We start from the raw sequence: 26918 nt of genomic DNA, 5'->3' as shown, positions 1-26918 counted from the left end.
TAACAGAGGACGCAAACTAGTTTCACAGATGGCAAAAGAAAATACACAAAAATTGATAATGATGAAAATATGCATATATATTAAACAAAAGAGGGCAGCCCTCTTTAAATTTAACAAGAATACATATTAACAAAAGTTTTCCACTTTCATTTTTTGCTTAAGTGTAGCATCAGCAGCTAGATACTGTGGTTACGTTTCAAAAGACCTTCCAAGTAAATGAGCGGGTAACAAATGCCTTGCGTTTAAGGTGGTGATTACAGTAAAGTATATTGTGCCCCAACACCATGGAAATTTATGATGACAAATTGAAAGTCATAGTGCATAAATTTGGAATCCTTCGTGGTAAGGCAACCATCGCATCTTACTCGCTATATTGGCTGCATATAATACAGGATACAAGTAATTAGTCTATTTTCTACCATTTGATTAGATAGTATACATGTGACTTCCTGTAAGTCCTGGGTCAATCAGGTATGCTAAAATTCGGCAATTCATCAAAATTTCACAATACTCGGATTAATTTCATACAGCTTTCTACCCAATGCTCATCTCTCTACTCATCTTTTTTCGTTTGAAGCAATTCAAAGAAGCTGTGTGCTTTTGCACTTCATAATAACAGCATAATTTTTTCAAAGTTAATATTGAGTGTCATGCATCTGCCATAAACTGCAGTGACTAAGACCGCTTTTTGACACCTAAGACTCAATGGCACATCACCAGCTCTGGTGCAACGGCTTGATTTGGAAATTTGAACCTTTTTGACCAACTTTTTCTCGCTCTATAATCACCACAACAATGTTTTCCATGCATAAATCGGATTATGCTTGCCTGAGATTCAATATGTAGATGTAAAGATAACTTTATCACAGGTATATCAAGTGTACCAGCATGACTACTCAAGGGGTATAGCCGGAAAAGGAAAAACCCTGCCTCGCAAATAAGCCACTATCGTCTACTGATTCCAAATAAATGGGCCAATGTAACAGAATCTCTGATTATATTTGATGAGGGACTACGTCAAAATTTATAGAAGCAAATATATTGGTAGTTTAAGTAAATAGCAACAAATGAGTAAACAATAACTTTCTTCTATGCCGAATGTACCTTTGTTAAATTTAAAATGAACTCCAATTCAACAATAGGTATTCGAAAGAAAATTAGGAAAATCTTCAGGAAAAATATGCAGTGAAATTGGCTGTTAACACTTTGTGCTCTGTTCAAATTCATGCTACACATGTTTAATTTAACTAATGAGTGAAAATAATGGAAGTATAAACCGAGAAAAATAGCATTCAATTGAAAAAATAATGAATGAAAGGCCATTGATTACACTCATATTCATCTGATGACTAAGAAAAAGACAGCCCATTATGAACACCATTGACTTTCCATGAAAGAGTACCTATTAATGAGTAAAAACTTTAGCAATGAACTAATCCACCAAAACTTACAAGAATTTCTGAAGGATAGCTTAGTAAACACAATAGGTCATGGCTAAAGACTACAAGTATTTCTCAAGTATACTTATGCAAATGTGTATAAACTTTATGGCGTGAGAATGATCAGTTTACTATATGAAGACAATTTTTACATTTTTTTTAATAAATATTTTTCATAATTAAATATTTCCAAGATAAAAATTACTTAAAAACAAATTCTACTTATCATCAAGCAACTTGGAGAAGGTGTCACAAGAAAAATGTAGAATAATCATTCTTACTTATTGCACATTATCCATATAAGGAACATTTTTCAAGCAAAAATGTATGCAAGTGTCCAACACATGAATTCAGAATAAATTACACCAAGAAACTATTATATCTTGGAATCATAAATGCTTACAAGAAATTAGTGCCATTTAATCATTTCTCAAAAAGCCCATAAAAATTTTATTGTATTCTGGCATTAAGAAGAATTCACTAAATTAATTACACATACTAAAATGCAACAAAGATTTGCTAAACTAATGATGAAAGCACAATAAAATTGAAAATATAGCTCAGGGGAGGGAAGAGGGAGTAGCAGGGCTAATTATTTATACATTTTAGGAAGAAAATTATCATTACTTCATCATGCAAACCAGGGTGCTTGAAAAAATGAGTAGTTCACTCAAAACCACGATGAAATATTTCATTCAATGAAAGCTGAAAACAATGTAAGAGCTGTAACTGCTTGAAAACCCACTCCTTAGTAATTCAAAAGCCATCAGAATACAGCATAAGAAACAAGGTTGCACCCAAAATGGATTCAGGGTTATAGAATATTTAAAGCCATGCTAGAGGAAATAAGCCACCATTAAAAGCAAATAATCCCCAAAGTAAAAGGCTTTTACAGCATTAAGGACTCATCTTCCACGGTAATTTCATTAATTTATACAAACTGAGTAGGGAAACCATAACTCCAAAACTCCTTACAACAAATTTCTGCAGAAAAGTAACAAGAGGTAGCAAATAAATTTTACTTGCTCTATTTTCAGGTAAAGGAAGCATTTAAAGGTTGCAACTAAATTTTAATTGTTTTCATATCTCTGTTATTACCTTAGCCATGATGCCAAGTGATTATTAAATCCATTCTGCTTTCTCCTAATCCATTTTGTGTTATTCATTGAGTTATTGCATAATGATGCAAAGCAGGTATTAATATTGTGCTAGTGCATCCAAATTTATACAATGCCAAAAAAGTCATTCAACCAATGTAAAACAGTTAAAAGTACTTCCGATGATAGCATTTCTACCATAGGTGAAAGCACTACACTATGTATAAAGAAGAAAAAATGATGTAATGGGAATTCACATGATACCTATGAACATATTTCATAATAAAAAAAGCAAAAGAGCATAATAAGCAAAGCGATTACATAAAATCCTCAGTAATGCACTTGGAAATCCTATTCCTTCAGCTGTTGTCTTCAGTAAGAGTAAAGGTAGTCATATAAAGATGGCAGAAGTATTCTAAGTTGCCTACCTCTACAATTATATGTATTAATATAACAACAAAATATTGACAAAATCTCCTCATTTTCCCACTATATCATTGAAAACTAACGTCGATACAATAACCTGGTGTGAAAAAATTCTACCATCTTTCTTTCGATAAGTCCCTCAGGAACTTCACCTCACTGCCACCACATGGCAGCTATAAGGTCATCACAGACTCTGTAGGTGATTGGTGAAATGATCTAACATTAGCGTTCGAGAATAATTATGCTTTATACACTAAAGATTTTTTCTTCAATTGAAAAAATTAACTTCATTTGTTATATTTCCAGGAAATTGCATTAGAAAATCAGAATTTTTTATATGATGTTTAATGATGCTGAGTGGAAATAAGCATAGGAGAAATTTTGAGTACAATGCTAACATAATTTCACTAACGGCAAAAACTGATGTTAAGCCTGCTGTACCATTGGAATCATAATAGAAATAAGATATTTGGTGTGCTAAATTTTAAATTGTTAACAGATCGATGTAGTGATTGTAGTCAACTGCTGTTAGTCTCATGAAATAGCACAACTTGAAGCTCATGAAATATTCATGTTCTGTGTACCATACATTTCACTTTTAACATCTACATATGGCATATAAGAGATTAATTAAAAAAACAAAATATGCAATAATTATTTATTTTGATACATAGAATCAAATGAATGACAGATTCCCTTCACCTTGATATCACCAGATATCAAAGTCAAAGAAAGTTCGATACTTAGCTCCCTAAAACTTCAAAATAAATGAATCGTGATGCTGATCTACCACAGGAAAAATGTTTACAGCAGATCAACGAAAAATTTACGTCAACCGTACAGTGAGGTACCTTTTGCAAGCATTATTCGATAGCATTAATGCTTTAATACCAATAAGTTAGTGGAAATTTGGAAAATACAATAAATGGCTGAGAAGTCAGAGTAATCAACATTATTGTACAAAGCATAGGTGAGTCCAGTCACAAAAGACAGGCCCCAGCACTTTTGAAACACCACATAGCGTAAGTCAAGGATTAAAAACAAGAAGACCACCACCATCTTTCAACCACTAAATGGGGTGCACAAAGGAGTAGGATAGGAAAAATAGTAAGAGGTATACTTTTTATGCAGTTCACCGGCAAACATGTCACTTTCACATGGGAAGGGTAGAGGGTTAAGGCCCGTTCACATAATCAAATATCACAATTAAGTTTCCACATTCATTGTATCCGACTCTCTAGAAAACATTAGGCCACTTAGATGCCTTCCTTACTAACACATCAAAATATCAAAACAGAACCAAACTCAAAGAGCAAAGTGAAAATTTTCATCCTTAAAAGTATTTAAAACCTTACATCTTGCATCTTACTTGCATCTAGCATCTTACTTTCTCTCACCTCTTCCAACAGAATCACACATTAATTTTTATGCATGCAAAAAAAGCAGCTTGGAGCATGATTTTGTTTTACTCTATCTCAACAAGCGAAGTGACTAATAATTATTTTCACAAAAGGTTCTGGGATGAAGTCAGTATTTCAAGTATTATCTCATCATCTAATGTATATCATGACCTTTTGATCACTAGCCTAATGCTCCAAATAAATGTGAACGAGCCTTAAAACTTTAAACAGACCTTGTTAAGGAGGAAGAATGGATGCACCCAGCGACGCTTCGTGGGAAGGTCTGAGATGTCATCCTGGAAAAACAGAAGGAGATGAAGGAGTATTTGGATGGAAATCTGGAGTTAAGGCATCAAGTATTCAGCTGGTGAATATTGGAGGTTTGAGTGAAGACATCCCAGAAATGTAAGTGACCTAGTTGATCATTTGACAGCCATCAATTGTAGTTCATACAAAAACTGGGGTATAGCACACAAAGAGATTGGATGGAGAATTTTTTTAAATGCATGGAAATTTCAAGTATCAAAAGATGAAAGGTGATTAAAAAAACCAGCTGACAAAAATAGAGATGATCAGAAGGAAAGTTAAGAAGACAGTGCAACCAGTGCTTAACCAGGACAGTTGATCCAGGTTGAAATTCTCCAAGAAAATGTAAATATTAACGCAGAGAGAAAATAAAACATGCTTTTTGTGTGTGTAACTAAACACAACTTTCACAGCCTAAAAAGACGACAATTAAAGCCTCGCTAATGCATAAGAGTTTGTTGTAAGATTTTGGACTGAAGTAGCCATTCCTGTTAGTAACACCACCACTCATAACAATTGTGGATGGAAAGAAAGAATGGACGGAAGTCAAGCAAGCAATTTTTCTTCCTTATCCAGAAAGAAAACATTTGGAAAACATGAAATACAGCTGAAAACTCGCATTCCAATTTCATTTCCTCATGGCATTGAAAACAAACTACGTTACAAGTACAGTAAAACCACTTTCTTGCATTTTCTTGGGACCTTTAGAAGACGTTGTGGGAAGTGTCGAGTAAGGGAAAAAGCAAAACAAGTCGTAAAACTCATTAACTCACTCTTGTTGAGGAAAAGTAGTAAGTGCCTACAACTGAGCAGAAGAAAAAAATATTTCATAGATAGTGGAAAATTAAATATTTCATAGATAGTGGAGACGCAAAAAATTCACAATAACTTCATTATACTATTGCATTCACTTGCACATTTGAACATTATTTCACCAATATTTAACAGTGATTTACTGAACTTCAACCTCAACGATTTCTCATTTCTACAGATCAACATCCTTCACAGATTTTTCTAATACTTATTTCTATCTGTGCCTCTATAAAAGTCTTTTTTGTAACTTGCTGCATGATTATTTCCATGAAGGGGTAGAGCATAAATCACATCAATTCAGGAGGACATAGGATAGGAGGATATCATAAAAAAGCTGCTGTAAAGAAGAATGGGGAAGGGGAATTGATTTAATACATTATACCACTAACTGTGTGCCTATTGAGATTTTTAATAGCCCATTAAAGGTGTTTATGCAATTATAGCTTTTCGAGTAACCACAGTTAATTGATCTATTGCCTCTAAAATGTGACTAGCCTTCATAATCACTTAATTTCAAGGCCCACTTGGATTAATTAATGACCATGTAAAATGATCTTCAAGGCAGCAATGAGAAAAGTTGACAAAGTAATTTTTAATCAAAAGGAAGAAACTTAAAAGCAACGATCAATGAACATGCATAAACAATGAATGAACACGTAAGTTTTTTTTACATCACAAATTCGTGCAGCATAATATTGATTTTTGTTTTCAAGAAATGAAGTATTATGTATATCAAATTGATGATGATAGGTTTTATTAAAAAGTAATCAATGACTTAATATGCCATACTTTAAAATGTCAGTTATTCATGAGCAACAATTTCTTCTGTCAATGGCTTAGTAAACACAAACAAGTCTGAACAACAATGCATCAATTCCCAACTAGCGTTAACAAATGTAAGGGCATGGGTTACTTTATTAAGATATTTCAAATAAATTTGCATGTTTCTAAATAACAAATCACGAAATACAGAATAGTAACTGCTTTTAAACTCTGTATCTTTGAACAAAATTAATCATCATCTGCTGATGAAAGAGTCCAACGTCAGACATGAGTATGCATTGATTTATCACTGAATTCCAAAATTTACCAGATCCAAAAGAATTTAACAGCTGCAATAAATAATACCGTATTTACTTGTGTAAGCCATGCTCTCGTGTATCCTGGCACCCCCATTTTTGGGCCAGCTCGTGAAGGAAAAAAACTTCCTAAACATTTTTGGGCGTGGTCTAATATAGGAACTCGTGATTTGTTGCTAAATTGATAAATTTACGTTTCCATGAATAATAAGGTTAAATAATGTTAGAAGTGTAATTCCTGCGAAGGTTTCCTAGTTTAAATACTATACTCTGGAGAAATAAATGATAACAATTTGAGGGAAAGTGGAATTAAAATTAAAATTTGGAGGATTCATGTAAGCCGTGCACTACCATTTCTTCACAGGCATTTCTGGAAAAAAAGGTGCGCGGCTCCTACAGGTAAATACGGTACTTAACTGGTTAGCCATTTGAGATACGTTCCATCGATATTGTACTCAATACCAGTTCCTGAGGTACGGCAAATAAAATTATAATTCAACTGTTATTAACCTGATAAAACTGAAAATTAGAACCATCAACAACGCTACACCGATACAAGTCTAAGTTCTTGGGGAGAAGTAAGTTCAGAAGGTAAAAAAAGATGACAGACAATAAAAATTAGGAAAGGAATAGTTATGCATTAAGCACTTCATGTTTATTATTTGGCAGTTGGCAAAAAGGAAAGAGAGTAATATATCTGCCCTCTGATTTACTAGGGATTTCCAGTTTCCCACTATTCCAGTACCTCTCTTTCATAAAAATACGATTAAACTTAAATAAATCAAAGGCCTTTGTGCAAGGAGTGAGGATCTTGTCATCATAAAAACATAATCTCATTAGACATACAGCAACACTAAGAGATGGAAGAGTACATATTTCTATTCTCATTTTGATCAAGTTAACGGGTAAAATTCCACATCCTGCATATTCATATTTATTGCATCAAATAATTTTTGTGCTTAGCAAGTTTGCATTGGCATGACCATTACTAGAGATACGCTTAATATGTTTCATTCCAGATTTGAATATTGAGCTCAAATACTAAACCACACCTCAAACATAAGAATCAAATACCAAATAATTTACTGTCCCATAAAATCACACAACTATTGATAAAAATATTTTTCCAATTTTTCTATCAATTCAATTATTTCATTCCGCATATCATTTTATCTATTTAGAGACACGCAGTACGAACATGGTGGAAAGATTGATCAGAGAGGAGGAATGTGTTGCAGAGGAGGATAATCTTGGGCCAGGGATCCTAGACATAGAATTCTAGAAAGCCTTTTAAGTCATAAAATATGGGGAAGCAATGGGCGTGGAAAATATAACATGTGAGATTCTGAAGAATCTAGGGAAGGATGGTGGGAGATGGTTATTTGAACTAGTGTGCTGGATCTATAAGGAGGGGTGTTGGCCAGAGGATTTTGTGAAAAGTTCTAATTCTGCTACCGAATACGAAGAAAGCAGAGATTAGAGGACTATTAGCCTAATCTCACATGTGGCAAAAGTGGTACTGAGGATTTTAAACAGACGAATGCAGATGAGGGCAAACAAGTACATATTTGGGCGACAATCAGCCATCCATACACCAACCTGCACAAGCGAGATTAGTGGGCAAAGATTCCGGGTGGGCAAGCGCTGACAGACCAAGGAGTGAGGCAAGGTGACCCACTATTGCCATTGCTTTTTTAAGTGTAAGCTGAGAAGATGGTAAGAGAGGTATAAGATGAAGAAAAGGAAACAGTAGTTTCCAATGGCCATAACATTTTGGAACAGGACAGGCTAGGGTTCAGCTAAATATTCATGTAAACCTACCTTGACCAGTAGAATACTTCGATAATAATGCCTGTCAGTATCTTTAAAGTGTCCCTCACCACATGGAAATGCCATAAATATGGTCCTTCAGTTTCATTGACTGTTATTTCCCTCATCTAATACAGTGCTTTCATGAAATACTATCAATGCAATTCTCAAGTGTGGACCACACTTCAATTTGACACACTATCCTACCACTAGTTTTGTTCCCTTGTAATAAGCTACTCTTGCTTAAATGAAAAATAAAAATTTATACATATGTATTGGCTTTTTCGTTTCGCAGTTTTAGATTTGTAAGTGGTAAGTAGGTTGCGATGAGCAATTATTCCATTTAAGTTCAATACAGGTTTCTTAAAGAAGGAAAACTTTATGCAACTTTGTAAAAACATGCTTGAAAAAATCAGAAATACAACAATCGTTATTTATTTTTTATAGTCTCTCATGTTTAAGAAAAATATGCCAAAATTCCAAGTCATAAAAACTTCCACCTCTAACCATAGAAATACTAAAGTGAGGCTCTATTGGGATAACCAAAACAGGCATACCATGGTGGAATATCTGTATCCGTCATGGACATAGAAATAAAAATACTCCAATTCCACACAACTTTAATACACAACCAAACCATATGCATTAAAATTATGAGGAATCGCAGCATTTCATTGCCATCTCTCCTGCTTTGAACAAAGCAGAAACTGTAATTTTCTCCAAATAGAAATGAACTTCACATTGGTTCTTTCGATAGAATGGTTAAAGCATACTGTACACCGAGATAAAAGCCCTGCCAGAAAGAGTGATCTAACCTAAAATTATATGGCTGTTTTTTTAATTATAGCTATAGAGAATCAAAATTAATAATGTTAAGACTGAGAGTCATATTGGCCACAGTTCCCAACAATCTGTCTAATAATATATCTCAGCTTCAATACATCTCAGCAAATACATGTCTCTCTTGCCTGTACACATGCAGCCTAGGTAAGGAAGTTAAAGGAAGGAATACCCTTTATTCCCAAGCTTCAGGAAACTCAAGAAGATGTTTGCTGAGATATCTCTCCTCATTAATCCTACTAATAAGGTTTTCTCAATGTGGGCTGATTCACGTCTGGTGAACAGGTAATTGGTCAATAACTTTCAATTTCTACATTGACTAATTTGCATCCCAATAATTGATTGTAATCAACAACAAATTCTCTTGAAAAAGGAAGAAAAAGGTTCAATGGCCATCAGTAAAATCTTCTTGGCAATTTTTTATTGATACTTAGGACAAGAGATTCTGAACAGAAGTATCAGAGATGGAGCTTTAACACCAAAGTCTTGATCCTTCTTAAGAACAAAATCTGCACAATGAGCCATGGATGAAAAATTTTCAGAACTAATTAGATTAAAGAAATAGTGAGTCACAATGTTTACTGCACAACATAAATAGTACAAGACAGCAAAAAGTAGAGAATAGAATAAGTCAACTGCAACTAGAGCAGGCAAGCAAACAAAATTTTAAAAACAGAGCATTCCTCATCGAAAAATCCCACATCAATGCCACACCATTCTGCAGTTCAGCTATGAATGCAAATTTTGCAACCAAGGGAATTAGGCACAAAAGAGAAGGGATTTAATGCAAAATAATTCTGATCAGCTCTAGGTGTACGAACCAAATGAATTTTAAACCAAACAATATGACAGCAAAGCCAAAATTATATACCACATGTATGAACTCATTGCAAACATAAATAGAGAGGTGCTTGAGTGAACGAGGAGATCAAAGACAAAAAGACAGTAACTGATTCAAAATAGAGAACACTTATTCGGCCCTCAAAACCTTAAACTCAGACTCACCTGAAAGGCTAATATTCCCTGACTTTTCCAGGTTTTCCAAGCCCATTTTTCCGAGACTGGGGAAGTCTGGAGTGATATTTTTCAACTTTATTAATACCTTACCTTAATTTTATACAGAAATATAACGTTATGTTACAAATTCTTATTATGACAGCCAAATATTTAACATTCACCAAATTAAAGTAGGCATTGAGAGAATTTGGTTCAGCAATTGTGAATGAAATTTTTCAATAAAGGCATTGTGCTATTTTTCAAATATCGAGCTAAACATATAGTGCCATTGGAGTACACCATATAGAAAATAAAAAAGACAGTGATCAATGTGATGTTACTTTTTGTATTCAAATAACACTTGCCTGATGCAAAGCACTGACAGTTTAGTTTTACCTGGCAGAGATAATTTTTTTAAATATCTGAAGCTGTATGTGATAGTATATCTCTTGTACGCATTGAAGATCAATATTATTAAGCATTAACTGAATTCATGTAATTAGCAATACAGATACTACATGCAAAGGAGTATACATTATTATTCTATCATATTGCATTGATTACAAGTGACCAATATGGCTAAAAATAAGTACGGGCAATGTACATGTAGGCAATTACTACTATTGTCCATCACAATATGTGGAACAGGAGGTATAAACTGCAGAAAAGGTAACATTCTTATACTCAGGAACCATTACTTTCAAAATTTAAATGATATTATCATCCATGATTCACAAACCAGAGTGTCTATTTCCTAGATGAGAATATTCAAATACAAACAACACCCACCTCAACTGGTAGCCAAAACTCTCAATAAACATGACAAAAGAACATTGGGGAACAATTGAAATGATTGGAGAAAATATTAAAGAGACCAATCATACTTAGTTTCGGTAAACGGGGGATTACATTTTTTTCAATAAAATAAAAGAGCCAACAGAGAAGTGAAAGAAAAATATGTGAAAGCAAAAGAATGTTTTCCAACAAGCCCATTTATGTTGGCCTTTGGGATTCAAAAAGAAGCTTTTCCAATTATGACAATAAGTAACTCATACTGATGATAACAGCTTATACTTCAAAATTTTTAAACGTCATGCATCAGGCAGTGAATACCTCACAGGCTTCAACATAATTGCCCTCCCTGACAAAAGAACATTCCTGTAGCACCTAAATTTTCCTATGCAGGCCTTTACTGCTTTCATTTTTTCTAAAACAAAGACAGATTTGCATATAAGTCGCCCTAAAGAAATAATGATAGCAAATTCCCTTTTTTTTGATGTCTCAACACATAATCGATTGTCTCTACCGTCACCCTTTCGACCACCCACATAAACTAATGCCACAGTTAAATTATAGCTTAGAATAGAGAACTGAGAAACTACGCACATATTTTTTTAATCATCACTAACACCTGAGGATAGCCTTGATCTATTTCTTCATAGCAGGGAGATATTTAAACAAAACAAAAACGTATCCAGTCACCCATTCCTTCATCTCACCTTAAATAAATGAGAGAAATGAGAAGACATGAGAGAATTTTTTGAGTGATACTAATTTCTTTTGAGTTAATACCGATGTTATTTTTTATTAACTCGATTACACCCCAAATCTGATGGCGAGCATATTTTAGCAATGTTGCCAAAAAGGACTCTGCAGAAAAAATTGTGGCTAACAGAAACACTTCAAAACCAAATTGTTACATGACAACTAGTACAAATTTCATCCCACTCTTGATATAGAACCTCCTGTTTGCCACTGATAAATTTTTCCTATAAGCCCAAACAAGATGGAAAATGAATACATATTTACTATCTAACAACCTATAAAAAATGACTCTCCCAATACTTTTTTAATGATGTGTTCATTCTTTATCGGTAACTTTTGAATATCATATCACTTTGACGATAATATTCCAAATAGCTTCACAAAAGGACACTATTTGAATCTTGGAAAACCAAGCAATTTGCAAGACTCTCAATTGCAAAAGACTTCTTTCTCAAAATGGGCATTTGAAAACAACAAGATATTTACAACTGTATATCATTGATTACCTAACGGAAATAATGATAAATGGTACATTTGAATACAGGTGGTCCTCCACTTTCGTACAATTCACACTTTTGTACATTCCAAATTGACACCAATGACTTGACTTTCGTACGCTAAATTCGGACTTTCGTGCATTTGTCTGTACTTTTTTGAAATTCCTGCCATATTTACTGCACATCCCAACATTCAACTGCCTCATATGGCAACATATGCAGACAGTAAGAATGTAAACGATCGAGGGCAATGTTGACATTAATCAAGGGATTTGTTTTAGAGAGACACTGGTTGCTATAGGCTCCTATGTCAAGAGAAGAAGAATGCTGCAGTTAGACCTTCATTGGAGAGATTTTTCAAAAGATTTGACTAAATGCTATTACACAGCTTCCAATAAACTTAATAAATAAAAGTGCTTCTTTTTAAGTGTATTTTTCCATTTGAGTGCTGTTTAATTCAAGTACGATATTTACACCTTCAGCAATGATATTGTATGAAATATCTTGCGAATTCCCTATGCCTATTGTCTTTTTTTAATATCATGCGAAATATACGGGATCCCAAGTTATGCTGTGAGGAGATTGCACCTGCTGAGGAGAATGATGAGTACAAATTTAAAGGTATCAAGAGTGGGGATTCAAAAATTTCATTTTATTATAATTCTTGATACTTGTTTTTATTTATAATGGATATTATATGTGGAATGTCAACTTAAACACCGAGAGGAAGTTTCTCTTGGTACCCACAACAGAATTCTTGTTTTTTTTTTAAAACTTTTATTTACATTTTCTGCGTATTTTTGTGAGAAATTAAATAGTGTGAGGAATTTTATTAATTTATTATTAAACACAAGTAAATAAAAAATGTATAAAATCTGTGCAGAAAATAATGTTTTAATATGAATATTTTGCTCTTTTGGAACATAACCCCAGATTAGTATGGAACTCAATGGTTTGACTTTTGTACACGTTTTCAGGAACACATTGTGAGCGAAAGTCTGGGACCGCCTCTACTGTAAAGCCTCAATTATCTGTCATTCGATTAACCATTGTTGGATAATATCCACCTACCACTTCTCTAAACAGGCCACCAAATCTCCCTTTCTTACAATCCTCCATTTTCACTTTCATGCCTGTTCCCTTCTCAAAAGATCTAGTTCTTCAATGTCATACGATAAAAATACAGAAAGTATGATAGGGAACCAAATTAAAAATTATAGAGAAATTGATCGCAAATGGATTATTAGTCTCTCATGATTCTATGCTTAAGCTGTCCCCTCCATATGGTGGGATAATCAAAACTCCATTGTATAATAAAGCTGAATTTACTCTTTTCAACCCCTTAACCTTTAGACATTTTGGATGTTGATTTAAATTAACTGCCAAAATAGTATGTAGCTAGATGACCAAAAATGATCCCGAGGGCCATCTTAAGGAATCGAGGATCCCAATGTACTCAAAAGTCACAGGGGCTTTGTACTCCTTCATTCATAAAGCACCATCTTCTTAGCAAAGCTTATCAGGGGAAAAAATTAGTCCAATGACTGAGTAACCAGTAGGATATTTATAGAAGACTTAAAAAAACTGATGGTGTAGAGTGAGTTGGGAAAAAAATAACTTCACATGAATGAAAATAAGAAAGACTAAATTACTACCACAGGATACAGGTGAATAGGTTGAATTATTGTTACACCCATGTCTCGTATAGCGCAATTTCGATTAGCGCAATTTCGATATAGCGCAAATTCGTTCCTCGGGGAAACATTGCAACGCAGTGTAGCCTAATCAAAAATTTTAAACGCTCTCGTGATAAAACGTTAACTTGCGCTAAGTACACACGTAATTTCTATCAATTTACGCATATTAATATTATTTCTTGCCTCAAATCTTCTTTTTTGTTTATATATTAATCGAAATTCATTGCTGTGCAATTGCCAAAAGTATTACTCGTCATTGGGTCCAAATAGCCGGCCTACCAAAGATTTATCTCGTCTCCTTAACAGAATGATAATAAATAATTTAGATCGTTAATTAAGCGTGGGGCTAGTGGAAATGAGTTTTTTTTCAGCAATACGGTTTGAGACGTATTTTTGCCGTCGTAGGTTACCGGGCGATTGACTTCCAGGTAGAGGGTCTACGCTAAAGCCTTCAAGGTCATCGGTATTCACATGGGAGAAATGGAGCGGTGGCCGAGTTGCGCATGAATAGCATCAACACATAAAAGGGTCCGCTATAGAGTCTCAAACACAATGGCTTCGTTCCCTTCCCGCAGTCATAGGCCTTCTGCGTCTCAGGAATACAGTTCAGCAGAAGAAGGTGATTTAGATAGAGCCATACAGAGTAAAAACCAAGAGAATATGGCAAAAAATAGGAATGCGTGAAGAAAAATCAAGAATTTATCAAGAAAAACCATAAACCTAGAAGAGGACTTGAGAGAGGTCAATTGCTTTGAAAATGGAGAGCGTCAAAGCGATATTGCGTGGAAGTTTAAACTCACGATGCCTTATTTTGAATAAAGACGAAGCTAAAATATCAGTGACCTCAGCCGCACCAACTTCAACCTAGCGGTCTACACATACTGAAAGTTCATGGTGAATCAGTATAAAAAGACGAGAGTGGTAATTGCTCCGAGACATTTAGTGAAAGCGGTTGGTTCCAGAATTTAAACGGCAAGCAGGTATTTTCAGTGCGGCGATATCAGGTGAATCTGCAAGTGTTGATAGCGCAGCCACCACAACATTTTCTGATGAACTCCAAGCTGTTATTGAAAGTGATCTAGTGTTGACGAGACGATATACTTTTGGAAAAGAATGCATTCTCGTTCATTCATTTTCAGGGAAGGAAAACCTGGGTCAGGTTTCAAGGCATTTAAAGACTGTTTCACGTAGCTGCTAATGACTCGGATGACTTCAAATTAAAATGATTTATCATTCATAAACTCCGCTAGCTATGAAATGGCATTTAAAGTAGCATTTTCCAGTCATTTCGATGACCTAAAAAAGGGCCTGGGTGACACAACAGTTGTTTTTAGACTAGTTTGAAAAATCGTCAACTGCCGGCAACGCATTACGATCCCCTGAGATAGCAGATGTTAGCCCACCCGCACGACAGGATGGAATTTCGAAAGCACGTAAGAATTTTTTTTAACGTGAATAAAAGTCTTTGAATGCGTGAATACTATCTTTAAAGATGTTTTAAACGATAAATATTTATAGAAATAATGTTTTCTAAGGCTTTTTATGGGAATATAGATGTTTTAGAGGAAATTCAATACCAAAGACCTATGCTACCAGGAACGCATCCCTATCTTCCCTATGTTAAAACGCTCTCGTATAACGCAAATTCGTATAGCGCAAAGACCCCAAGGAACGCATCCCTTGCGCTATACGAGACATGGGTGTACTTGTTGGACTTAATAAACTGATGGTGTAGTGTGAGTTGGGAAAAAAATAACTTCACATGAATGAAAATAAGAAAGACTAAATTACTACCACAGGATAAAGGTGAATAGGTTGAACTATGATTAATTTTGGAGGTTAATTCTATTGCAAACAATACCAAAACCAAAATTACTACAATTCCATATTGTTTGAAAGAAGCAAGCCTTGGAGGGGTGCCCAGAATTTGGGCTCTGTAAAGAAGTCTCTTTCGCTCAACCCTTAGACTGTCTCTGCTGATGCTTTTGGCTACATAAAGCCATATTAATACCTAAGAGTAACCCATTAGTGCATCATTAGTGAATTGGATGAGCCAAAAATAGGGAAACTCAATCACTGGGAAAACATGTAAAAGCACAGTAATACAGAAGCACCATTGCTACATAGAACAAATACTCTGACAGTATCGTAGAAAACAATTGATCAACCAAAAGGAAAGTATAAAAGCATGGGTAAGAGAAGGATACGACTAGAACAGAACAAAATTTTATTTTTACTACGGTTTATGAGAGGAAATATTTTTTATTAAAAAAATATAAATGACTTAATAAGTAAACTCAAAGTTAAATGAAATAATGGTTGATATGAATAAAGGCCAGAGTGAGAAGGAGCCAATGGATTCACACACACACATACACATAATTTTTACACCCTTGCAATACAACCACAATGATTGAGCCACTTTCACCAACACTGACTGTCAAAGACACTGTAGGTCACTACATTACAAACTCAATAATATTCAGCTGAATATAATGAACACAGTAGTGTAGTCTTGATTTTACTGAACAACTGCTAAAGAGAGATTTACAATAAGTAGTTTAGTCATGGGCTATTCTCTACCATCACATACTATAGGGAACTTGTTAAACAAATTGATAAAAGTTACAAATTTATCAACTGAAGTAGTGCATGAGCATAAAATTGTAACTGGACTTTGCTTGCTTCTTCAGTAAAAAAGTAAAAGTGTGGGGTTAGCAGAAAATACTGCGCTTGCGTAGATAATATTAGGATGCATCATATTCCTTCACAGTAAAAAATGAAATGCCTTAGTTAAGCACACCTCTCACTTGCTCAAGAACTGACAGAGAACGACTATATGGAAATTCCACTCACTCAGCTCAGAAGGACTGAATAAGATTTATGTAAAAAGACTAATGTATTTGAAAATTGGTCACTCTTTCATCATTACTTTGTAGCTAACTCCCCAAATTTGACAACTAAAGTTGATAGGAAAAACTGTGCCATACAAACATTTAACTAATCACAGCAAAGCTATAATTTTAAAATGGGGTTATTCACTCAAGACCCGCAATTTAAATTCATTAAAAATCGGTAGATGAGAGCGAAAGATATGTGACAACAATATAAAATAACTTCCTCATTCAGCCATTCTCTCCCATTCTCAAATAAAAAAAATTGATAGTTTCCACCCACTTTTCAATAGCTGGTTAGAGTTTTTGCTAATTAACTTGTTCCGAGAGAACTACTCATTGAAAGAAGGAATTGTTCACCTGAGTGTATAAAGCAACACACTAAAATAACTTGAAATTCTTCACATCCTATCCAAATAATTGCTTTACTGATACAATGTTACAATGGCTGACCATAGTGGTATAAAATGAATATGTTGACATTGCAGTGACAAAAAATGGATACATAATTAAATAGATCTGACTACAGTTCACGTCATGAGTGATTGATATGAGAATTTAAATAATAAAAAGAACTGCTGCAGAAGGAAATTGTAAATATTTTTTTTTAAAGAGTACATATTACAGATTTACGAATGACCAAAATGAATAATGAAGAATGATTGAAGGTTTTCTCTGCATATAATAAGAGTGAATTTTATTTAGTTTCCCACCAAGTAACACACATTATATCTGCTGATATTTTTAGTACGAGCTGTGCATTGCCATGAGGATATATGAGGCAGTGTCACATTTAAAACTTTTTTTCTCAGAGTAAATTGCAGTACCCAGCAAAATTGTCATACTTCATTCTTACTAACTTTTATTTGTCTCTATAATCTTTAATTGTCTTACTAACTTTTAAATTATGATAATAAAATTTTTCTCACAGTACTTAATAAATGTTAGAATTTCTCCTCTGTAAGCATTGGTTTATCAGAACCATGCATCAGTGTCTAAGTTATACAAGGGGTATGATCACAGATCCAGCCAGATAAGAAGGTTACAAAAGGATGCGCTAAACCAATGCACAACGTTAGCAACTAATTTCTCAGGCACAATGCCATGCAGTTGCACTGCAAGTTATCTGGGCAGTAAATACTAAGTGACACAGTTCTGAGATCACAGAGTGCAATCATGGCCCAGCTCCATACACCATTTTTGGAAACCAGAAGCACTGAGTTCCCATAAAGACAACTGGTGAAAAGGATGCTGCTACACAAGTGGGCTGGTTAGCAGTGCCAATTGTGCACAGGTAGGGAAGACTATAATTCCAATTCCAGGTCATGACCAACCAGAATGCAATAGGCAACCCAAATCATACATCTGCACAAGAAATATGAAATAATCGGTGTTGGTCCAGTTGTCAGTTTCGACGGAACATAGGTCTAGGTTTGCGTTCCTCTCCAAGACTCATACCTTCAGTGCACTCTTCCCTCCATTATTATCCATTCCATAGAAAATATTCTAAGATACATATGAAAACTGACCTACGTCTGACGTTGATTGTAATTTTGTGAGACTGTGTAAAATTGTTTGTGAAATTTCGTAATAATGAATCTTCCCTCAATTTTTATACAAAAATTTTGTCACGATCACCCTAAGTAATTGCAAAATATCATTATTAACATCTTTGTTACAACCTGGTTTTACTTCATTGATTGATTTGAAAAAAAAAAACACATGAGTAGTATTGATACTGGTGGACAATTCTGGCCTGGTATTACAATTTGCTCAGAGGAAAAATGGGGTGAAATGATGCAATGAAGCCTAACGTGTAATCAAGAACAGAATACATAGTGTGATGCGATGGTAATTCTGAATAGAATTCATACAATTACGGGAGCTTTCTAAATAGAATTATGATTTACTTGTCAAGTAGTAAGCCAGTATTAGAAACAGCTGCACTGAATGTACTGTAATCTTGCACCTTTCTGGCCATTGCAGGTTGCATAACCAGGAATCCAACATTGGATTTCTGATAATGCACCCAATAGCTGGGAAAGATCAAAAGTCAAATAATACAGCTGCATTCCAAAGCTTTTGACAACAACGCAATCGTCAACATAAATTTTATACAAAAAGCTGTAATGATTTAAGTTCTTGCGAAGGTTTCCTCTGCGACTAATGATGCAATCATGTTCTCAGGGTTTCCACCACATTGTTTGATGTCTGATGATGACAGTTTTGCTGGCAATTTAGCCTGGGCCTGTATTTATAAGTCATAGTGGCGGCACAGAGTAGGGATATACAGAGAGGACAAAACGGCTGAAGGCGGTAATCAGCTCACTGCGCATTTCGCCATGTTCTAAATAAGGAAACGTGGCTTGAGTTGCTATTTGGTTGCTATCATTCGCACTTGGCGTGGAGTGTTGTCGCACAATTTTTTTTATTCCTCCACTCTTCAATGCTTTCACGTAGTGTGCTAGTGTTTTCAAGAAAAGTGGAAAATGAAGGAAGTGGAAAATAAGATGAGAAGAAAAGGTTTTGCTTGGTGTTCAGCCATTAACTGCAAAAACAATGCGGGCATGACGGAAGCAAAGTTGAGTTTCTTCAGTTTCCCTAAAGACCCTGTGAGGTAAGTAATTTCATATTTTTTCTAAGTTACATTGCTAATCGAAGAAACTAAACTTATATTCGAGTATTATTTTGTATGCGAAATGAAATTGTCGAAAATATTAAATAAGAACTTGAGGTGTTGGCGCAGGCCCAAGGAATGGGTGATTCGCTGTCATCGGTCGGATTTAGAAAACAAGACTGTCAGTTATTTACACAATAACTGCGGGATTTGTGCGTGCGATTTGGCGTTCCTTGTTCTACCTTTATTAGTAAAGAAATAATTAGGCTACTTTTAATTTTAAACTCTCTTTTTTTGGTTCATGGTAAGTTGTTAGTACTATTTGGTTTGAATTTACAGCATAATTTTACTTATTTTCAATATGGCCGCCGTGCGATTTTTCATTACAGAGAAACCTATGGTACAGCCACCTAATGTCCCCTCTGTATATATCTACTCTGTGGTGGCGGTAGTTATGGTCGTTTTTCATCCAGATTTGTTCTGATTAGCTTGGGTCATATTTTGGTTTTGAGAGTGGGCTCCGTGAAAAAGTCTATTCGGGGGAATGGGTAGCTGTTCTCTCTGTAAAAGATTGATCCAAATCTATATAAGAGAGGACAGCTAACTACCCTCCTATGCAGGGAAGAGACTTTTTCACAGAACCCACTCTGAAAACCCAAATACTATTCAGTCAAATAGAACAAATCTGACAGAAAAACAACCATTCTGCATCAAACTTCACTTATGTTGGTGGGATTGCTGGAAAAAATGTTGTCATTAGACACCAAGCAATGTCATAGAATCTTACAAAACATAGTCACAGCAGTACTTATTGCTGAAGAAATAATATTTCTCCACAGCAATAAAAATCCTCAAACTTAGAAAATGATTTTATCAATTATAAATGCTAACTTGACAAGTTCGTGGTTCAGATATTCCTTAAATTTCATTTATCTTTAATTTAAATTGTATTGAGTTACTTACCCTCATATTAATGGTATTAGAACACAATATTGAAATCAAAATGAAAAAGCGACAAAAAGGCAAAACATAGTAAAATGCTCATCCAATGGCAGGTTTATAAGGCCAACGGAACAAGGTCAGGGGTGCAAAGGGGCACATATTAAAATACCATCTCACTTCACCCACCTGTCTCCGTGGAGTGATGGTGTTGCCATGTCGGATGTGGGTGATGGGTGTCCTGCCGGCAGAGGCCATCACCTTGTCACAAGTTGTGCAGACATGGCCAGGGGGAGGCTGCAGGAGGCCTCCACCACCCCCCTCTGATGGATCAGATGACTGCGGTGGGTGAGTCTGAAGAAGGAAACAATCTCCATGTTACTTACGTATGCCATGCTGTGGGGCTATTCCTCCATCAAAGGAGTATCACACCAATAGGGTGGTTTCCTATTATTTTTTTATTGCCTAACTCGAAAGATTATTACTTCTGGAGTACGCATTTCATGCTTTCAGATTTTTAAATGACGATATCTATTTTTTGCAATTAAATGAAAAGTGAAATTTTTCAAGCGCGGGAAAACGCAACGGCTAAGTAGGAATGATGGGAAAACTCCATGTGACGCATTTCTGGTTCCCGCTGCCGCCCTGTGAGGTGACCTTGAGGCGAGGCTTGAGCGCTGATATGACGCACGCTGCTAGCAGGTAGCAGAGTACCCTGCTAGCAGGTAGCGCTTGGCTTAAATATGGATTATTACTACCTTATCAAACGAAGGAAACTTTCCGACCTTAAACAATTTTAATGAGTGATTATTAAGAGATGTTTCCCTGAGCTCTGTGACTCATGTATGCATTTAATCTCAGACGATGTAAAACTCCTATCCTCGTGTGTAGAAACTAGGTCCCTGTGACGTCACGTGGAGTGGCATCGCATGGGTGCCAATTTGGCCTTTTTCAAATGCGGTTAAAATTGAACATTGCCATTCATCTAAGCTGGGATCTCTAAAAGCAAATAATTTGTATATTATGAATACACTAATGGTGGGTAACGAATCGCAATCAATGCATTTAGTTTTCTTTGATGAAGGAAACTACCCTATTCCAGTTGGAGGGGATAGCAATTGATAACGGAATAAAGTAATAATATACTTTACATTAATAATTGAAATTCAAGTGAATGCTGATCAAAGATGATTTCTTATACCCTGAACTACCTGTTGACCTGCGGTGGAGTATCCTAATTAAAAGGTGTCGAGACCGACCACCGAAAATTCAACTAATGGCAGCAACATCTGGATAAGTTTTTACAGCTAACGGCTCTTGCTGTTGTCCACACTTATGCTCTCTACAGAATGAATTATTTACTAACAACAAAAATTTGAGTTCCAAAAGTTAAGAAATTCAAAACCGAGATAAAATATCGAGTATGCATCCTGATACTGAGTATATTTTGGAAGAACTACAACCTTATTTCTGCTGCAGGGTTGACTAGGCTATGTTGTATCCGGTGGAGCAGATCTGTGCTCTGAGCTGGAGGGGATCCTTTCTAGTAATGTTTCAAGCTTTGGTAAAACACATTTCATGAATAATCGTGAAAATACTCATGCCCAAGGGAAAATTGCAGAAGGTTATTTATTGGATGACTATATGGAGCTAGGGAAGTATTATAATCCTAGCCTTAGAAGTATGGCGTCCTGGTGTATAAGTGATTGAATGAACATTGCGATGAATATTCTTTGAATTCAGCTGAATTATCTTCTTAGCAATTTTATAGAGATTAAGACATTTTATGCCACATTTTTGCATTCAGAAACCTCGTTTCTCAGCTTGTTCCAATCATCAATTGCTGACGGCAACAAGCCAGAATGAGGTCTACAAAGATACTGCAACCAGGGTAGATAATCTTGCTATATTTAAAACTGGGCCTCATGAGGTAATTTCTATTGTGACAAGTAAACAGCAAATAGAGTCACAAGATTTGCAATTGGGCAAAGCACTCGAATGATTTGCACCCACCTGCATGTGGCAACGGCATGCATCCTGGGATGTGAACCCCCTTTCACAAACTCCACACGTGTACGGGGTCTCACCAGTCCCATGTATACGTCCATGCTCTCGGAGTCTGTCCCGCTGCCTAAATAAACGATGGCAGACATCACACTCATAACCACCCAACACACTTGTCCCACCAACAACCGGGCCTCCATTTCCACTGCTGCCATGGGCTGAAATAGTAAATAAAATATTGAGTTCCTATCTTAGATCTGACATTCAAGCTTAAATAAGAATAAATTAAGCCACATAATTATACAATACCAAACCACATCTTTCGCTCTGCCAATGCTGCGTAGATGTTTGCAATAGGGTGGTTTCCTATTTTTTTATTGCCTAAATCGAAAGATTATTACTCCTGGAGTAAGTATTTCACGCTTTTAGATTTTTGAATGATGATTTATATTTTTTGCAATTAAATGAAAAGGGAAAATTTTCAAGTGTTGCTTTTTCGCGGAACTTCGTAATAAAGTTCATTTTGTAACTACCAGGACTGAGATTCGTAATTTCGTAATAATGTTTCTTTCACTATAAATTGGATAGGCCTTTTCATCGGGACCAACGAATTGCTTCGTAATAACGAGAACTTCGTAACAGCATTTTTCGTATTAATGAGAGTCTTCTGTAGTCCTTAAAATATTATTTTACCACCCTAAGCTACACTTTTAGGTTAAAAATGGTTAAAAATATAATGCACTTATGAAGCCTCCAATGGAAAACTGATCACCTAACCTTTGACTCAAAGGCTACCCTGGGATGTGGGTGAGCTTCCAAATTTTTCAACTTGACATATGTGGTTTTGATTGAATTTCATCCATTTATGTTCATGCCCAACTTTTAATTTAAAATGGCATTTCAAAATTAAAGCGGGTACAGCTTCTTTTTGAGTTTCTGTCATCTAATGCATTTAATAATGAATGCAATGTAATGTACTACATCAAAATTGAAGCTCTTCATAAACACAGTGCATCCTCCATTCAACTGCCGAAATTGATTCCTCCAACCTTTCATTAGACGATATTATTCTCTAAGCAAACCTCAAATATACTTAAATGGTCAGTAATATACAAATCACCATTTTTATCCATAATTTTTATGCATATGCTGCAGCATAATGCAGCACTAAGCAATTTGTTTTGGTTTATAGATCGACTGCCACATCCGTGTATGAGTGCTTTGATTGTACATACAGGTACATTCCAGTTGGCTAGTACACCCAGATGATGCACTTAAGTAAATTGTATATACTACTTAGGTGGTGTACTTCCAGGCTTGAAGTCATCCTATGGGTTTTTTGAAGAATTAAATTGATATGCTGACTGCTCTGAAAACAATTTGGCACTAGCAATTGAGATATTCTTATCTCACTATTGGATTAATTTGCAATCCTAGCATCAAATAATCACGTAACTTTATTTTTTTATTTGGCAATTTTTTGTCAACCAAGTGTTGTTATTGTGCCTTACATATTTCAGCTGCCATTTTTCAATGTAATATAGTGAAATAACTGCCTGTACACCCACTAATTAAATAATGTGTATTATTGGTTATTTAATCTAGTTTATGGCCTAGAATTTGGGGTGTCCACCTAACCAGTACTTAGTGCTCATTAAGCCTGCTTCAATTCTATGTACTTAAGCTACAGGCGAGACTTGATCCAACAGTGTCAATATTTAGACTGGCTTCGAGTGCATTTGGAAACATCAAATTGCTCCTAGAAGTAAGCAATTCAGACATGGCTAATGAGAAAGAGAGTACATTTGAGTCTCTCACCATTGCCCCCGAGAGCACCCAGTCCCAGTCCCATGTGATGTGGCGTTTGTGTTTGCTGCGTCTGCGTTTGCTGGTGCTGTTGCTGAGGGGGCCCGCCCCCCTGCTGTCCCTGGGGCCCTTGTTGCTGCTGTGGCCCACTCTGCTGCCCTTGGCCCCCTTGCTGTTGGCTCCCAGTGATTTGTTGCGGGGGAGGAGGGCCTTGCTGCTGCTGATTGTTGTGAGCCTGGTGAACATGTGCCAACTGATGCTGTTTCCCATAGAAAAGATCCAACTGATGAATCGTTATGAAATATAAATATTTGCCAGTCAGGGAAAGATTGCACATTTAGGACTCAACTAAGACAGGATTATGCATATTGTATAGCTTTTCATTTGCAATTTTTGAGATGAGATTTCCCACATCGTGTGGGAATAACATGAAAGAAATACATTATCACCAACTAAGCGTAAAATTTGGATGTTTAAAAAGAATGTGTGCAAAGGATTTCAGGAGCAGCATATGCCATGATTGATTCATTAGCTAATCAACAAGCAAATCCTGATAACAACAATACATACACCTAAAAATTAACAATAATGTACTATCAATTAATACAACTTCATACAAATCCTAAATGCAACAACTAATGGACACTAATACACTCTTAAATAATTATTATTGGAGAATTGTAGTATCTATTTGTCAAGAATACTGAGATGAAGCAATGTCTTCAGTCAGGAATTCTGTGCCATAATTTCATCTATAAATGATAATTGTAATGTTATGGCAATAACAGAGCATTATCATTTACGCAACGACAACTAGAAGAAAACATGACAACACAACTGCTGTGATTTAAATCATTCTCATTCCTAAAATCAGAAAGATTAACAGAGAATAGAACAGCCCAGAATGTTTGCACTAAATCATAGTAAGTCCATATTAGATCCCTTAGGACCTTCCTGTCACAACTTTTTCTACTGGCTTTGTGAATGTATTCTTTCCATACATGCATGTACTCTAAGCACTGTTTCACATTATTAACAATTCTGCTCAACTGATACGATCCCTAAGTGTAAAATACCATACCAGGCATGGAGACACACTGATAATTAAATTGGAAATCCCATCAGTACCCATTAAACTTTCTACCGACAGTATGCTTGCCATATGGTTTGTACTGAATAACAACAATTTCTGCCATGTACACTTCCATGGCATGATATCAATACATGAACAAAAAAGATGTATGTACCTATACTATGACTATAAGTAGTTAAATTTCAGGGGAATAAAAGCAATGAGCAAATTTTTAGTCTTTTTAATGGCAAATGATAAACTTTTTTTCAGGTATTTAAAGTGGCATAGGCTGAAGTCAAGTGATGTACTTGGTCTTCCTATCATTAATGCAAAAGTCACCCAAAAAATTTAAGCAAATAAATAAGGAATGAAATGTGAGAGCAATTTTGCACAATACAAAAAAAAAAATGATTTTTAACAGGTATTTACAACTTCACTAGTTTCAACACTGCTTCCAACCTTTGCTCAGTGAACTGTTGACAACACTTTTGACTATATTTTCACAATCTAAGCAGTAAATCGTAAATAAATTCATTTATTTATAAAAAAGATACGTGAAAATCTGGGAAACTAAATATATTTGCATAATTTAAGCGAAGTCGGTGTAGTGGTTTTTTTTTGTGATGTTGGTACAAGAAATTCCGAGCCACCTTGCCAATTTCAAGGCAGTTTTTCGCAAATATCTTTCTTGTTTTATCATGGACCTATACTTTCCCGTACAGATTTAGATTTGTCGCAAAATTGTGCTAATGAGTGCTGTCTAAACTTCTTGTTACAAACAGCTTTGCTAGCCCGAAAAAACCGTATTTCTCCATAAGAGTCCATGTTGAATTATCCTAATTTTACCATCAAATATCTCAAAAACAGCACATAGGAATCCCTATTTTATTGGATCAGTTAAAGTGCATCTTTCAAACAATATATGACCCAAGTTTCATCAAATTCTTATAACTTTTACCGAGGTGCTCTAACTACCTTAAGAAACCAGCTTTAAAAAAATCATGGTAATGCTACTACAGACTTTTCTCTAATCCAGGACTTGACAGCTGCTTTGCCAAAGGCGTGATGATTACCCATCATTCAGCATGATTACCTTCCCTCTTGAGGAAAGGAAAAAATAAAAATGGCACGACTGATGAATAAGTAGGATGTGGAATAGGTTCAAACTTCAGTTTTTCAGAGCTTCATCAGTTGTATGCAACGTGTGTGGATGAGCATTGTCATGCTGCAAGATTGGCTTCAGGCAAAGATTTTACAGTATTTCCATTGTTCAATAATAAAGCTGACACATTCCTTGGATATTCCAATATGGTTTGCGATATGCTGCTGAGTGTTCAAACTGATCAATCAAATCATCACCAAGTTTGGAATATTCATTGCCATTTTTAGGATGTCTGATGCATAGTTCATCAACAATTATACCTTTTACAGGCTTGAAAGCACAAAATTTAACTACTCATCAATTTAATGTAGACCTATCAATGATCTTAAATTGATGAAAAATCTCAGTTGTAGTCACTTGTTCAACAGTTATAAATTAGATAACAGCACGCTGTTTAACTTGTACTGACGTAGAAATAGTACACTACTCCATACTCCTGCAGCTAAAAATACACTGGATGAACTCAATGCCTTCTGTTGT

The 26918-nt window shown here is 35.4% G+C and overlaps 1 protein-coding gene across 9 annotated transcripts in view; it reads right to left on the bottom strand.

Moving 5' to 3' along the window:
* LOC124165360 (zinc finger protein 865-like) overlaps positions 1-26918 on the bottom strand; it is an 87780-nt gene that overhangs the window by 25543 nt on the left and 35319 nt on the right. For 5 of the 9 annotated variants that reach the window (XM_046542730.1, XM_046542729.1, XM_046542735.1 and 2 more), the window contains 5 exons: positions 24217-24487; positions 22408-22616; positions 20584-20748; positions 10215-10280; positions 4596-4658 (listed from right to left, as the gene is read on the bottom strand). In XM_046542730.1, the coding sequence (XP_046398686.1) occupies positions 4596-4658; positions 10215-10280; positions 20584-20748; positions 22408-22616; positions 24217-24487 (774 nt within the window). The remainder of the gene's footprint in view (positions 1-4595; positions 4659-10214; positions 10281-20583; positions 20749-22407; positions 22617-24216; positions 24488-26918) is intronic. The other 4 variants (XM_046542731.1, XM_046542732.1, XM_046542733.1 and 1 more) reach the window with 4 other exon arrangements.

This window comes from Ischnura elegans, chromosome 9, assembly GCF_921293095.1.
Source record: "Ischnura elegans chromosome 9, ioIscEleg1.1, whole genome shotgun sequence".
NCBI lineage: Eukaryota > Metazoa > Arthropoda > Insecta > Odonata > Coenagrionidae > Ischnura > Ischnura elegans.
Note: the sequence above shows the minus strand (reverse complement) of the source record. Positions and strands in the feature narration are given on the sequence as shown.